At 40.5% G+C, this 14,812-nt stretch overlaps 1 protein-coding gene across 1 annotated transcript; it reads right to left on the reverse strand.

Moving 5' to 3' along the window:
- Positions 1–5,071: 5,071 nt before the first annotated feature.
- On the reverse strand, positions 5,072–14,420 carry NAA11 (N-alpha-acetyltransferase 11, NatA catalytic subunit). The gene is made up of 2 exons (XM_061420580.1): positions 13,378–14,420; positions 5,072–5,741 (listed from the first exon to the last, which is right to left on the reverse strand). The coding sequence occupies exon 1, from the start codon at positions 14,077–14,079 to the stop codon at positions 13,390–13,392; it is 690 nt and encodes a 229-aa protein (XP_061276564.1). The 5' UTR covers positions 14,080–14,420; the 3' UTR covers positions 5,072–5,741; positions 13,378–13,389.
- Between the last annotated feature and the right edge of the window lie 392 nt (positions 14,421–14,812).

Consider the following 14,812-nt stretch of genomic DNA (forward strand, 5'->3'; position numbering starts at 1 on the left):
GACATGACTGAGTAACTAAGCACAGCACTTATACCAGTAGGCACAAAACTGTCTTGAATACCAAAGGAACAATAGAAATATTCATTTCCTAGAAGGCTCTTTACCTGAAGGAGTCCATAATTTTCCAAGATTCTTTACAACATCTATTATTTAACAAGCTTTAACTTTTGTACCTTCTTTCAGTAATGAAAGTAATGTACCTTGGGACTTGACACAGCTTTTTGCTCTGGTGATGCTTCAAAAAGTAGCCAGATTTAGATGCTTGCCCTAATGTATCACCATAGTTTACTTAAGATTTTGAATATGTGAAAACTTTGGTGATTTTTTTTAAGTCTCCTTTACTCAAAACCATGCAAATGGGAAAACAAGTACAATTTGATTCACACAAATAATCTTATTACATATGAATGCTTGGGTCATAAAGAGCAAGAGATAAACAACTTTGATTAAGCGTTTCCTTTTAAATGGATACATAGAGATTTGACTTGCTACATTTATAGGAATTCACTCCATTCGTCATACTTCATTCCTTAAAATCTTCACACACATGCACACAGTCATCACTGCAGAAATGCTGATTTTTTTTTTTTTCTGGATGGCTAGAGAGGAAAATTATCAATATTTCACACCAGTTTGAATCTGAGGATAAAAATCTCTGAAAGTAAAAACGTTAGTAATAACATTTACATGTCTTCTTACAAATTACAGTGCAGTTTTCCCTACAATACCTCATTACACAATAACTCAGAAGGTATGAAAGTTATTTTTCTCTATTTTATATATGAGAAAATTGACATGCCAGAGGATATCCAGGTAGTAATAAGCCAAACTAGGACTAAAATTTAAGCCTTTGGACTCAGGTCTGTGATTTCTCACTCTATTAAACCACTTCTTGTGACAATTACTTGCTAAGGACTGTGTTCTCTAAGTAAGGTCTTAAAATATGCAGTTGAGGTGATGACCTTACACAAAATCTATCTTAATTTTGGTGTGAAAGCAATATATGTATGATTTATAATGAAAGGACTTTTTTTTTGCAGAACTTCACAAAATTTAATCTTTATATCCATATAAGGGAACAAGCTGTTTAAATTACCTTTCAAGTGTGCCTCAAGGAAATGATCTGTGTCTTTTAAGATTTCAAAGAAGCATTCATGTCTAGGAAAAAGTATTAAGAAGGGCTGTGATAAGTCACTTAGTCTGTTTCATCAGGTTTTTGGCCAAGTACCGTTAATAACAGTTCTGACTCAGAATACCCAGATGATGAAAGGCTATGAGGAACGAATGACACAGGAGTAGAAGAGCCTGTGATTCCAGACTGGCCTGGTATCTGACTTGTAACTGGACATTGCAGTATTTTAGCTTCTTGTTCTGGAAAGAAATTAAGAAAATTTCAGTGAGAGTATCTGTGAATATTCTGATTCTGCACGTCTGTGCTATATGCCACTACTGCCAAACTACAGGTTATTGTTGGCTTGGAGACAAAAAACAAAGATAAAACTAGGAAAAGGGAGGGGACACTGATGTTGAAAAGGGAGGACTGGGGAAAGGATGGGCAGGCAAGTAATAGAAAGACAACAGCAAAATGCTTCTTTGAACAAATTAACTTAAATTTGGAGTGTCACCATGGGAAAATTGCCCTTCAAATTACCTTCATGATGAATTCAATGTCTTACTGCTGATGCTAAGTCGCTTCAGTCGTGTCTGACTCTATGTGACCCAAGAGACGGCAGCCCACCAGGCTCCTCCGTCCCTGGGATTCTCCAGGCAAGAACACTGGAGTGGGTTGCCATTTCCTTCTCCAAAGCATGAAAGTGAAAAGTGAAAGTGAAGTCACTCAGTCGTCTCTGACTCTTAGTGACCCCATGGATTGGAGCCTACCAGGCTCCTCCAGCCATGGGGTTTTCCAGGCAAGAGTACTGGAGTGGGGTGCCATTGCCTTCTCCACAATGTCTTACTAGTCAATGATTTTCAGGTGGCAGCATACAAAACAATCACCTGGAGGCTTGTTAAAAATACACAATCTGTTTTGTAAATTTGAGCTGGAGTGAAAGAAACTGTGTTTTTAACATAGCACCTGGGTGACTTTGATGAATTGTACTTTGAGAAAACCTGGGCTAGAAATTCTTATCCCTGGATGAGAAATTTTTTCTTGAAATTGTTTCCCACACCACTTAAACCCACATAAAGATCTCATATTCTCTTTTTTTTAATGTGTTCATGTTCAAATTCTATGTCAAATATCAGGATGGGAAACATTCTTAGTGTCTGGAGTAATCTATGGATCAACAAACACAATAAATTGAGTGACAGTTCAAAAATCTCATCTACCCGGTCATTTGTTTGGAAGTCAAAGATGAGGAAGGAAATATTAACATATCAAAGAAAGTGAAAGTTAGTCTCTTTGAGACCATTTGACCCCATGAACTACACAGTCTATGGAATTCTCCAGGTCAGAATACTGGAGTGGGTAGCTGTTCCCTTCTCCAGGGAACCTTCCCAACCCAGGGATCAAACCCATGTCTCCCACGTTGCAGGCAGATTATTTACCAGCTGAGCCATCAAGGAAGCCCAAGAGTACTGGAGTGGGTAGCCTATCCCTTCTCCAGCAGATCTTCCCGAACCCGGACTTGAACAGGGGTCTCCCGCATTGCAGGCAGATTCTTTACCTGCTGAGCCTACCTTCTAATATAATAGAAGATGTCAATTATTATCACTATAGCTCATATACTGTATATATAAATTTTGCTTTACACATTTTGATGAAACAGGTTTGAAATTTTTATTGAAATCATTAGGTCATCAACCTCATATGACAAAATTCCTAAGACAAACAACATTTGCATGTGTATTTAAGAATGAGATTCTAAATTATTTGGAGTCTAATACAAACCAACCTACAGGCCAGTCACAGGTATTCTGGACTAGTTCCGTATTTCGAGATAACTGTTAAGACATCTACAAGTCAAGGTGTGATACCTAGATCAGCAACATCAGCATTGCCCATTGTCCAGGAGCTAGTTAGAAATGCAGACACTCAGCATCCCCCCCACCCCCACTTACGGAAACAAAATCTTCATTTTAACATGGTCCCCAATGACCCATCTGCGTGTAAAAGCTTGAGAAAACTTTCTTTCAACTATTTCAGAGTCCTTATCCTTTCCTAGTTTACTCAGCTTTGGACTAACTTCCAGCACCCCTCTCTGCTCCTCCCACATATCTACTTCCCCATTATTGTTTCAGTCACTTTCGGTTCCTTATTCTTATCTCCAAAGGGAAAACACAGATTCCAACTAGGAAACTCACAGACTTCATTCACAAGTTTCTATTAGCCAGAGAAAACCCTGCATCTTGATGATTAGTGTTTCTGAACAATATGCTCACAGACCTTAGCCCACCCAGATAGTTTCTTTAAAGCAGCAAGTACAGGAGCCAGTGTGGGTCATTTCCTACAGCTAGTCCAAGGGTGTTCACCACGGACTCTCCTACATCCTTGTTTCAATGTCCTGCTTTGGCCTCTCTCGGTTTGTACGGGGTTGGCCAAAAAAACTTGGGTTTTTCCACAGCATCCTATGGAAAAACCCAAATGAAGCTTTTGGCCAACCCAATACTTAAGTAAAAAGCAGTCACCCCATTAAATAATAATAAGCCCCATGTAAAAAGCACAATGCTATTACACAAAGCAGTATCCCAGGCTCCTACATTTTCTGTTGCAGAAAGCTATTGCTCCTGCTAAACCACGGTGATTACCCTGGAACCACCTGGGAATATGCTAATTTATGCCCAAAGCGATATTAGTTATTATTATTTTACTTTCATTATCTAAGTAGGCACAGTGTGAACCAGGTAGGTTGCTATAATTCTGTCTTCTCTTGGTATGAGACTGGGAAAAAGGATCTAACAGTAACATAAAAAAGCTGCCAACAGTTTTGGTAAACAACACTGCAAAAGTCAGGCATCATTTCTTATCTTCCAATTACTCCAGTTCCTATCATCAAGTTAGTAGAGACAGTCATGTGCCGGGTGCCGGAGAGAAATCATTCAGGTAAGCTGAGGCTACTCCTTCTGTTTCTCCATCTGCTAAGCTGTTAACACGAAGACATATTGACAAGGGCTCAAGGAAAACATGGAATATTTCACCAGTAAGATTATGCTGCCCTAGAGACAGATGTTAGAAAGCTGTAATATTTAAAAATAAAGAGATAAATACATGCTTGAGAGGAAGGAATAAAATAGTTTTAGAGTTGGGAGAGAAAATTAAAAAGAAAAACAGTACAGATGGAAAGATGGATGAGAGGTTTGTATTGTCAAATCCTCATGTAGGAAAAAACTTTTATGTCTGCCTCAGGCAATCATTTCCTATTAGGCAGGCATTCTTTTTTTTTTTTTTTTTTAGGCAGGCATTCTTAAGAGTACATTCTTAGAGTAGATTTGTAAGAAGAGCTTAGAAGGGCTAATTATGACTACAGAGAACAGATTTCTCTCTTGTCATCGGATGGTTAATGTCAGGGCTTTAACTTTAAACCATACACACTAGTTTTCATAAAAATTTAAACATGAGCAAAACTACACGCTATGGTAATTCACATTCAGTGAATAGAAAAACATTAAGTAATGATAACTGGATTTTATCTGGTGACCTCTGCTGCACTTCATCAAAAGTGGTCAAAATGATTTACCTTTACTTATTTTTACTGGGGAAAACAGTAAACAGGATTATAACAGTGGGTTATATAAATATTTACAAAAGACATATAGTTGTCACGTGTTAACGCATTTTAAAACTCGATTCTCCCTTTTTTTGCTATTGTTTTCACACTTTTGTAAATAAAATGCAAAAAGGAGCAAGAGGAAAGTGAAAGGAATTTTGGCTTTGAATTCAAATAACTTGAGTTCAGGTCCTAGAAATTTACTTCGCCTCCTTGACTTCAGGTTCCCCATCTATAAAATAGGGATAATAATAAACTTACCTCCCACTTGCTGAGAGGATTAAATATACTGGTAATAAAGGCCCTAGAACTGTGCCTAAACATTATAGGTTCTCAATAAACAGCAAGTTATGTCACTAACCAAAAAAAAAAAAAAAGACACTAACATGCATATTAGATATTCCAATTTAATTACTGGTTGTCCTTTTCTTAAAATCTCCAAGTTCTGATTGCATAATAGAAGCCCTTACCACTTCTTCCCCCTGGGAAGGAGGAGAATACCTCTTCAAGAAAGGAGAGGACATGAGAGCGGACAGGTTCCTGGAAAAAGGAAGAGGAAACAGAATACTTCAACGAGAAGGGGTGAAAAAGGAAGAGGAAGGGGGCATGAGGTCTGACTTGATGGTCCTGACCACCCCCTCAAGAATGAAAACCCAGAGGAACAATGGCAAAAACTAAAAGCCTAGGAGCTTTGGGAGTCTTCCCTGTTTCCTGTTCTGTATTTTAGGAAGGGACAACCTTACAAGACAACCACACCCAACAAAGGACTACTACAAACACAATAAAATGGCAGGCATGGTGTGAGCAGGCCAGGAAAGGTTCGGTGATGGCAGGCCTCAAACTTCTTGGCACTTGCACAGCAGGCTCTTGTGTCCACGTATTCCGTCATGATCCTGGTGGGGTGTGTGGATGGTTGAGAGTGAGAAGCCATTGGGGTTGGCCTGAGATGACCCCAGAGCAGATGCTACAGAGTTCACGGGATAAGCCAGGACTCAGAGAGCAGATGTGGTTGAGACACGAGGACCTGCAATGCTGTTGAGAAGTGAAAAGAGAGCAAGTGAGCAAAGGAGGGCTATAGACTCCGAGAGAATAAAATCAGGGTTTAACCAGTAACAGATTCTGGCAGCAGATCAACAAGGCACTAACAGCCAGTTTAGACTCGCTATATCTCCATGGGGGCCAGTGAGAATTCAGATGACAGCACAAAGAGCCACACGTGAATCTGAGGCTCTCTCCCCTCTCTGTGGTAAAGACACATGGACTTTTCTTGACATCTAAGTGAGGAGAAGGGGATGACAGAGGTTGAGATGGTTGGATGGCATCACTGACTCAACGGACAGGAGTTTTGGGTAAACTCTGGGAGTTGGTGATGGACAGTTAGGCCTGGTGTGCTGCAGTCCATGGGGTCGCAAAGAGTCAGACATGACTGAGCAACTGAACTGAACCGAAAAGCCATTTCTGCCAGGAGAGAGGGGAGTGGGGAGAACAATGAAAGGCTGAGATCTACCCCAAAGATCTTATTTTAAACCTGAAGAAATTATGACACTTTTGCTTGCCATCTTCAAATTCTACCCCATCCTACTCCACTCAAAAAGAAACTTATCTCAAAAAAAAAAAAAAAAAAAGAGAGAGGGAGAAAAAGGAAATTTATCTCAATTCAAATGAAATGAAAAGCCTTTTTAGCTCTTGATAGCTAGATGCAATGTGTCCAATTCTAGAAGTCATATTTTCTTTCTGTGAGACCTGGATATGAAAGCAAAATACCCATTATGTCTCTCTATTCATAACTTAAAAGCATTCTAATTACAATAGGTAATAGAAAGTAGTGCCTTAAGTACACTTTCTCTCCTTTTCATTTTTAAATTCTACATTGGTAATTTGGGCGGGTCTCTCCTTCTTTCAATGACTATATACTGAGAACTTACAATGAAGGAATAATGTGTCAAGAGTTAAGGAAATGAAGATAAATGGGACATGGTGGTTGTTGTTCAGTTGCTAAGTAATTTCTGACTCTTTGCAGTCCCATGGACTGCAGCATGCCAGGCTTCCCTGTCCTTCACTATCTCCTGGAATTTGCTCAAACTCAAGTCTATTGAGTCAGTGATGCCATCCAACCATCTCATCCCCTTCTCCTTCTGCCTTCAATCTTTCCAATCATGAGGGTCTTTCCTGAAGAGTTGGTTCTTTGTATCAGGTGGCCAAAGTATTAGAGCTTCAGCATCAGTCCTTCCAATGAATATTCAGGATTGATTTCCTTTAGGATTGACTGGCTTGATCTCCATGCAGCCCAAGGGACTCTCAAGAGCCTTTTTCAGCACCACAGTTTTAAAGCATCAATTCTATGGCGCTCAGCCTTCTTTACAGTCCAATTCTCACATCCGTACATGACTACTGGAAAAACCATAGCTTTGACTATTTTTTAATCCACTGCCTAGGTTTGTCATAGCTTTTCTTCCAAGGAGCAAGCATCTTTTAATTTCATGGTGCAGTCACTGTCTGCAGTAATTTTGGAGTCCAAGGAACTGGGACATGGGCCCTATCCTTAATAAGGTAGAAAGGTTTGTGTGATATGTGAATGGAATATATAAGTTAAAGAAAAGCTAGTGGAGTATTGCTTCCCATTACTGAGTAGCTGCAAATAAAACAACAGCACAACCTTTAAGTTGTAAAGATGCATTGTTTTCCCATCTATCAGATGCACACAGAAGTTGTAAGATAAAGGCTATTAGGCACAGGCCAGTTAAAAAGCATTTTTGTACAAAATCACAATTTTATTAGAGAAGTCAGTTCCCAAAATAACAACAGTGAATCAAGCAGGACAGGCAGAGGCATATAATACAAAATGTTATTTTTGAAAAAAAGTGTATTTGCTGTCATGGAAGATGTGGGAGAATAGGCCAGAAAGTCTATCATCAATACCTTTTTTAATTTGTTTCAAACACTGTTAAAAGAGGCATGCAAAAGAAGTTATATAAAAACCAATTCTATAGTTCTTTTAGTTTTCTCAGTAAATATTGCTTGATACAATTAAGACGTTAAGATAAAATATGAATATTATTAGTCCTTAACTTATTAGCTTATTAAGTTCAAATTCTTACACTACTGGGATTACTTAAAGACAGGCAATGGCAGCCTGAGAAATAGGTTAATTGTTGACATGACTTTTCGAGAACAAAACAGAATTTTATGACGTGGAATTAAAAAAAATTCCTATGATAGTCTGAGGACTTCAGTCTTAGAACAGCACTGCAGAATATTTCAGGAAAGCTCTTTGAACCAGAGCCATTCACAGAATAACTGTTGTTATCGTCTCTTCCTTACCTCTTCCACCATAGAGCTCCTTAGCATGAAGGGTGTAACATTTAGGAAAAGCCTCTGTTTTTGTCAGTTACCTCTAACAAAGTTGGTATTTCAGTCATCCTAAATATATACATGGCACACTGACTGAAAAGTGACATTGTTAGAGATTATAAATAATTCAACAAATGGTATCTATCTGATTAGTATTTCAAAACAATATTTTATCTCTTCCCACTTCCCCTCCCCTCTTTATCTTTATACAGTGCAGCAGCATTTGAAATCTATGGTTTCTGGCATATCTGGGGTAAGGTTATACTAGGAATTTACCAGACCTGTCAGTCTCTAACTTTCTTCCATATTTCATTATATCATTCCAGTTATAATTAGTTGTCTGGTAAAATTAAGAACAGTCTATTTCAGTGAATGCTCATGTGAACATTTAACAACTTTTTGTTAGGATGACAGCTTAGCGACAGAAAGAATAGACCAGAAAGGGAGAGTCACTCAAGTAACCTTGGTTAACTCAATATTGCCAGCTCAATGGAAAATTCTAAGATTCTGCATTTTTTCCCTTTTTGTTATTAATCATCCACGTATTTCTTGTCAGGAGCATCAATTTGATGGCATTCCTGCCTTAACTAGCATGTTTTGAACTGACCTGTCTTCATTGCTATGGCTCCTTAGAAACTCTGCTGTTGACGAGCATTGATTCAGCTGAATGCTTTGACATTCAGCTTGTCAGTGAAAGCTATTTTAATCATTAAGATGCATCTCCCTTCCAAGGCTGCAAACTGTTGCTGCTCATACACAACATTCTATCACTTGATTACTGTGGAGAAGAAAAAGAGGCTGGATGGTTACTATCACTGCAGTTTGAAAGCGAAAATTTATAGAATAAGTAACTGTGTGTGAAGCATTGTGCTAAGCAATTTTCAGGCATTGTCCACTTAATCTTCACCCTGGTGGAGTCCCAGCATCTGAGTTTGCATCCCTGTTTTCCACTTACTGTCTGAATGACAGGCACTTCTCATCTGTAAAATGGAGCAATGCATTTTGCATGTGTGTGTGTGTGTGCCAAGTCACTTCAGTCATGTCTGACTCTGTGTGACTCTATGGATTTTAGCCTGCCAGGCCTCGCTGTCTGTGGGATGGATTCTCCAGGCAAGAATGCTGGAGTGGGTTGCCATTTCCTCCTCCAGGGGATGTGCCCAACCCAGGGATCGAACCTGCGTCTCTTATGTCTCCTGCATTCGCAGGCAGGTTCTTTACAACTAGCACTACCTGGGTACCTACTTTAGAGGGATTTTAGGAGGATTAAGTGAGACAATTCACAAGTAGTCCCTATAATCGTACCTCTGACACAGTGTTCTCACAGTGTTCTCAGTGACTTTTATTACCATTTTGTAGAGGAAGACATCCGGTCTCCTTCACCAGCTGCCCTATTCACCATCATTTCTAAATCTTCTAACTCTGTCTCCATTGCCCAGACACAAAATAAGATAAGGGAAAATGAAAGGTTATCTCTTTAAGGACTTTCTTCTGTAGGTATTCTAACTCCAGTTCCACAGGGGGAATGCCACAATTGTGGCTGGATAATACTTCTGTTGTATTAACCTTTTAATTTTTGTCTCTATTCTTTCTTTCCTCACAGAAGTCTTTTCCCATTCAGGCAGCTAAGTGTATGTCCTAATAAACCCCTGCTGAATGGGACAAAGGTGAGGGATGGTAAATGCAGCTTTAGACAATTCGGGGGATTTCCATGTAGAGGGGTCAATTCTTCCAGGCATGAAGGCACAAGAGGCATAAAGGCAGCAAGGTGGCAGGGTCCCAGTGTCCCATGCCGAGGTTTGTGCAGAAGACATGTGTGTCGTGTGACTAAGCAGACAGCTCAGACAGCCTGGCAGAATTTTCTGTGCCACGTTATGGAGAGGGAGGGGGCAGCAGAGAGACCCCAGGCTCCTAGCCGGGCATGGAAGCAGAACTTCTCAAAGTCTAGAGCACCACTGGGGTGGTTCCCACTGTTGCAGAAACGATGTTGTGTGGTTACCAGAACTCATTCCTTTTCCTCCCAGGCATACAACTACACTACACTATCTAATCTCCCCTGCAGGTAGTTAGGAAAATGAGACTGACTTTTAACACCTAGATAAACCTCCATGTGTATTATCTTCCCTTATCTGCAAGTTGAATGTATATGAACAAGTGGAGGACATATGATTCTAGAAAATGGCACTGTATCAGGGGTTTTTAGCCTGGGATCCATTAACTGAATTTGGGAGAACCATGAACTTGGATTTGGAACAACAACAAAAAATTCTGGATTTCCACTAGCCTCCAACTGAAATTTAGCATTTCCTTCAATTATGAATACAGGCACTAAGGCACAGTAGTGTGTTACAGACCTTGTGACTTTCTCACCAATACAAATCACAGGTTTTCATATTACACTACAGCTGCTGGAGGTATCTCCAAATTGCATTTACACTCGATTTTCCTTTAAATACATAAATAACACAAGACCCTGATGCTGGGGAAGATGGAAGGCAAAGGAGAAGGGGATGGCAGAGGATGAGATTGTTAGATTGCATCACCGACTCAATGGACATGAATTTGAGCAAACTCTGGGAGACAGTGAAGGACAGGGAAGCCTGGCATGCTGCAGTCCATGGGGTGGTAAGGAGTCAGACACGACTTAGTGACTGAACAACAAAGTAAGTTTATTTTAAAATAATTTGATAACAGTATTAATAAAAATTGGTTTCCTTTGCAATCGCATAGATTTTCAAGCCTTTAAAAGGCAGTTTTCGAGGTGTCCTTAGGTTTCACCAGATTCTTAAACAGGGCTAAGGAGCAGATAAGAGTCCTGAATGACTTCATGGAGAAGGGCCTTTCTTTTCCTCTCCCCTCCACATCCCTACCACATCGCTGACTCATACTGGACCGTGATGTGAGAAAATGTGTGTTACTGTTTTCAGTTATTGAGATTTGGAGATTAATTTTTAGAACAACTAACCTACGCACATTAATACCCTTGCTACCAAAATTGCCCAAACATGGCAGAGAACACCTGAGACCTGAAGAGGACTCTGATTGGAAAGGACCCAGAAGGGGCTCATAAGGACCAAAGATTAGATGGAGCCAACGGAGCTGTCTCCAACATGGAAGGACACTGACGCTAAGTACAAGGAACACCTCTTTCATCTTAGAAATAAAGTCCGATTACAGTAATATAAAGAAACATTTCAGTTATTCCTGAATTTGGACACTGAGATTTATAACTGCCACACAATAATTTTCTTACAATTATTTATTATTTTCTCTTCCCCTGCTAAAGTGACAGTTATTTTTGTTTCTCATATCAGATATTAAGCAATCTCCAATTATCTTTGCTTACTTAAAATCTTACTCAGGTATACTATAACAACTGAAGAGAAGCTGATAACCACAAAGATAAGATGCTATATAATGTAAACATCAGCCTGTCCTAATCACTGGTGTATACCAAGCTCCAAGTCTCATGCCACGCATATACAAATTTTTACCAATGAGTAAATGAATCCAATAGCATTTAATTATATGCAGTGTGTCACTCATAACTGGACTTTGTTATGTGAAAGTTGCTGCCCTTTTCATATATAAGGGTAAGGTGACTAGAAGTTAAAGCTTCTAAATTGACCCTTCAAATTGTTAAGGTGTTACAACGTTCTTTAAGGGAAATTAAATAGTCTTTTAAAACTACTTTTCAGTGACTGATTAATGGGTAGTATGAAGAACAGTAATTGTTTTGTTCTTTGACTTTTCATGTTGATTTTCACACATTATAGAGTGAAAAAAACAGCATAATACATCCCCCAAGTACCCATTACCCAACTTCAACAATTATTACATGTCGTCATTCTTATTTTTTCTATTTCCCCCTCCATGACCTCTTTTGTGTGTGTGTGTGTGTGTGTGTGTGTGATTTTGCTGGAGTATTTTGAAGTAAATCCAAGGCCTCATATTATTTCAACTCTAATTACTTCAATATATATCCTTAGAAAAGACCCTGATGCTGGGAAAGATTGAAGGCAGGAGAAGGGGATGACAGAGGATGAAGTGGTTGGATGGCATCACCGACTCAATGGATGTGAGTTTGAGCAAGCTCCGGGAGTTGGTGATGGACAGGGAAGCCTGGCATGCTGCAGTCCACGAGGTAGCAAAGAGTCGGACACGACTAAGCGACTGATCTGAACTGGTATCTTTAACAGATGAGGGCTTTTTAAAACAATACTACAATATCATTTAGCTCACTTAACCAAATTATTAACAATTCCTTAATAGGATACAATCTGTGTTCAAGTTCTGCCTAGTTGTGTCAAAATGTCTTATATTTAGTTTGTTTAAACCAAACAATCTCCATAACAGTTGTATATGGTTAGTATATCTCTACAACTTGTTTTAACAGATAAATTCCTCCTCTCTTTTTAAAAATGACATTCATTTGTTGGAGAAACCAGATCATTTGTTCTGTAGAAATTTTCTCATTCTGGATTTGGCTGATTGAAATTTAACATGTCCCTATGTTTTTTTTTTTTCCTTAAAAAAATGTTAGATCCAGGGTCTTCTTTGGATTCAAGATACATTTTATACAGACACACAATATTTTCTTTGGGCAAGAATATTTCATAGCTGTCACTGTGCACTTCCTATTGGATTAGGAGGCACATAATATTTGTCTCCCTTATAGTGATGCTCAACCCTCGGTTGAGAAGATCCTCTGAAGGAGGGCATGGCAACCCACTCCAGTATTCTCGCCTGGAGAATCCACATGGACAGAGGAACCTGGTGGACAGTCCATGAGGTTGCAAAGAGTCAAACACCACTGAGCAACTAACCACAGCACAGCACATAGTGATGGTACACTTGACCAGTGACTTCAAGTGTTGCTAGCTTGATCCATCATTGCAAACAGTCCCAACTTTCACCTAATGGCATCATTCATTGATGACAACTGCCTGATCTATTGTTTCAAGAGTTTCAAAATGGCAACTTTATAATTCTAGCATTCTTTCTGCTTTTATTAGCTGTCATTCTATAAAGAAGAAATTTATTTCATAAACTATGTGGATATTCTGAAATACAATTGATATCGAAGACAGGATGTTGTTTATTTTACTGAATTTAATCTACTTTCAGCATGGAATCCTATTAACTTCCTATGATGAGCAATGAGTTTCCCCCAACCCACTCTACACTCCTATCCAAGGTCAGCAGGGTGTTTTCACAGTGAAATCCATTGGGGCTAGAATGGGATGGACTCCGGCGACCCAAGTATGGTGCAGGAATTCAGGGGAGATAGGAACTGGGTCGAGGAAGTGAGAACACTTACCTTAAGCAGGCTCTAGGAGGTGGAGTTGGAGTCTTCTGAACTGTCCTGGGCATCGGGGCTTTCCATGGATTCACTGGGTTCCTTGCTGTCACTCCCGCTACCATCAGTGGCCGGGTTCTTCTCTTGACAGGCCATTTTAGAACCAGGAAGTGTGCTACCCTGGGTCTCTTGGTTCTCCCTGGAGCCCAGCACCACATACCCGCCCTTCTTCAGCTGTAACTGCCTCCTCAGCTCATCTGCCATCTGCGACAAATCCCGCTTCATAGCATAAGCATCTTCTCCATCTGCATAGTATCTGGGTTCCACCTCACTAATCTGAAAGTTAAGAGTGTTAGAATAGAGGTGCAAGGCTGCCCGGTTACTCTTCCTGACATGCAGGGACACGTACTTGGCGCTAAAGTTCTCAATCATGGCCCTGGAGGCCTGGTCCATAAGCTTCTGGGCTAGGCCCAGGCGCCGGTGGGAACGCTTCACAGCCAGTGAGGTTATGTGTCCGTGAGGGACATCATCTGGGTCTTCCTCCATTTTGGCCAGGACGTAGCCCACAATCTTCCCGTCCTCGTCCTCAGCGATGTAAGAGAGCTGGGGCCAAGAAAGGCCATGGTAGAAATAGTATTTCATCTGGTAGTTCTCGGGGAGGCAAAGGAGGTTGCAATGTTGCATGTTCATCAGGTCGTCTGGCCGAGCATTGCGGATGTTCATGATGGCGGCAAGCAGCGAGCCAGTTCTGACGGAGGAGGCTGTGAGAAAGGCTACAGCCGCCAAGCCCTGTTTGCCTTGATGGAGTTTGAGTCCACGGGGCGGAAGCTGCCGGGCTGGCGAGTGCGGAGACTGGTTGGCGGGAAGGCGGGATGCCCAGCAGACGGAAGGGGCGGTGCTAAGTGCTTCCGGAAGTGCGCACCTAGTCCCAGCCAATGAGGTTTTTCACTTCACTATGCATGTGCGCACGCGTGGCTTAGGGGGTGGAGCAGTAGAGTTCCTTATGACCTCAATGATTTTAATACAATGTTTAATGTTTGATCTGTTGCTGACATTATTCTCTTATTTGTTCCAGCTGTAACTTTTAAATTTGGATATATCTGTATAAATGTTCACAAACTGGATAAGCCCATGTAACCAGAGTTTAGAGCAAGAACTAGAACATTTTGCAATTGCAAGCACCCCAGGACACCTTGACACCACCCCTTTCCAGTTCTCCCTGTCCCATGTCCCAAGTGTAACTATGACCTAGATTACTAACAGTCTTTATATACATGAACTCACAGTGCAAACACTGTTTTTGTATCTTCCCCCCACCCCCACCCCCACCCCCACCCCTACGAGCTTCCCTTGTGGCTCAACTGGTAATCCGTCTGCAATGCGGGAGACCTCAGTTCGGTCCCTGGGTTGGGAAGCTCCCTGGAGAAGGGAAAGGCTACCTGCTTCAGTGTTCTGG

This window comes from Bos javanicus, chromosome 6 (assembly GCF_032452875.1).
Source record: "Bos javanicus breed banteng chromosome 6, ARS-OSU_banteng_1.0, whole genome shotgun sequence".
Taxonomy (NCBI): Eukaryota; Metazoa; Chordata; class Mammalia; order Artiodactyla; family Bovidae; genus Bos; species Bos javanicus.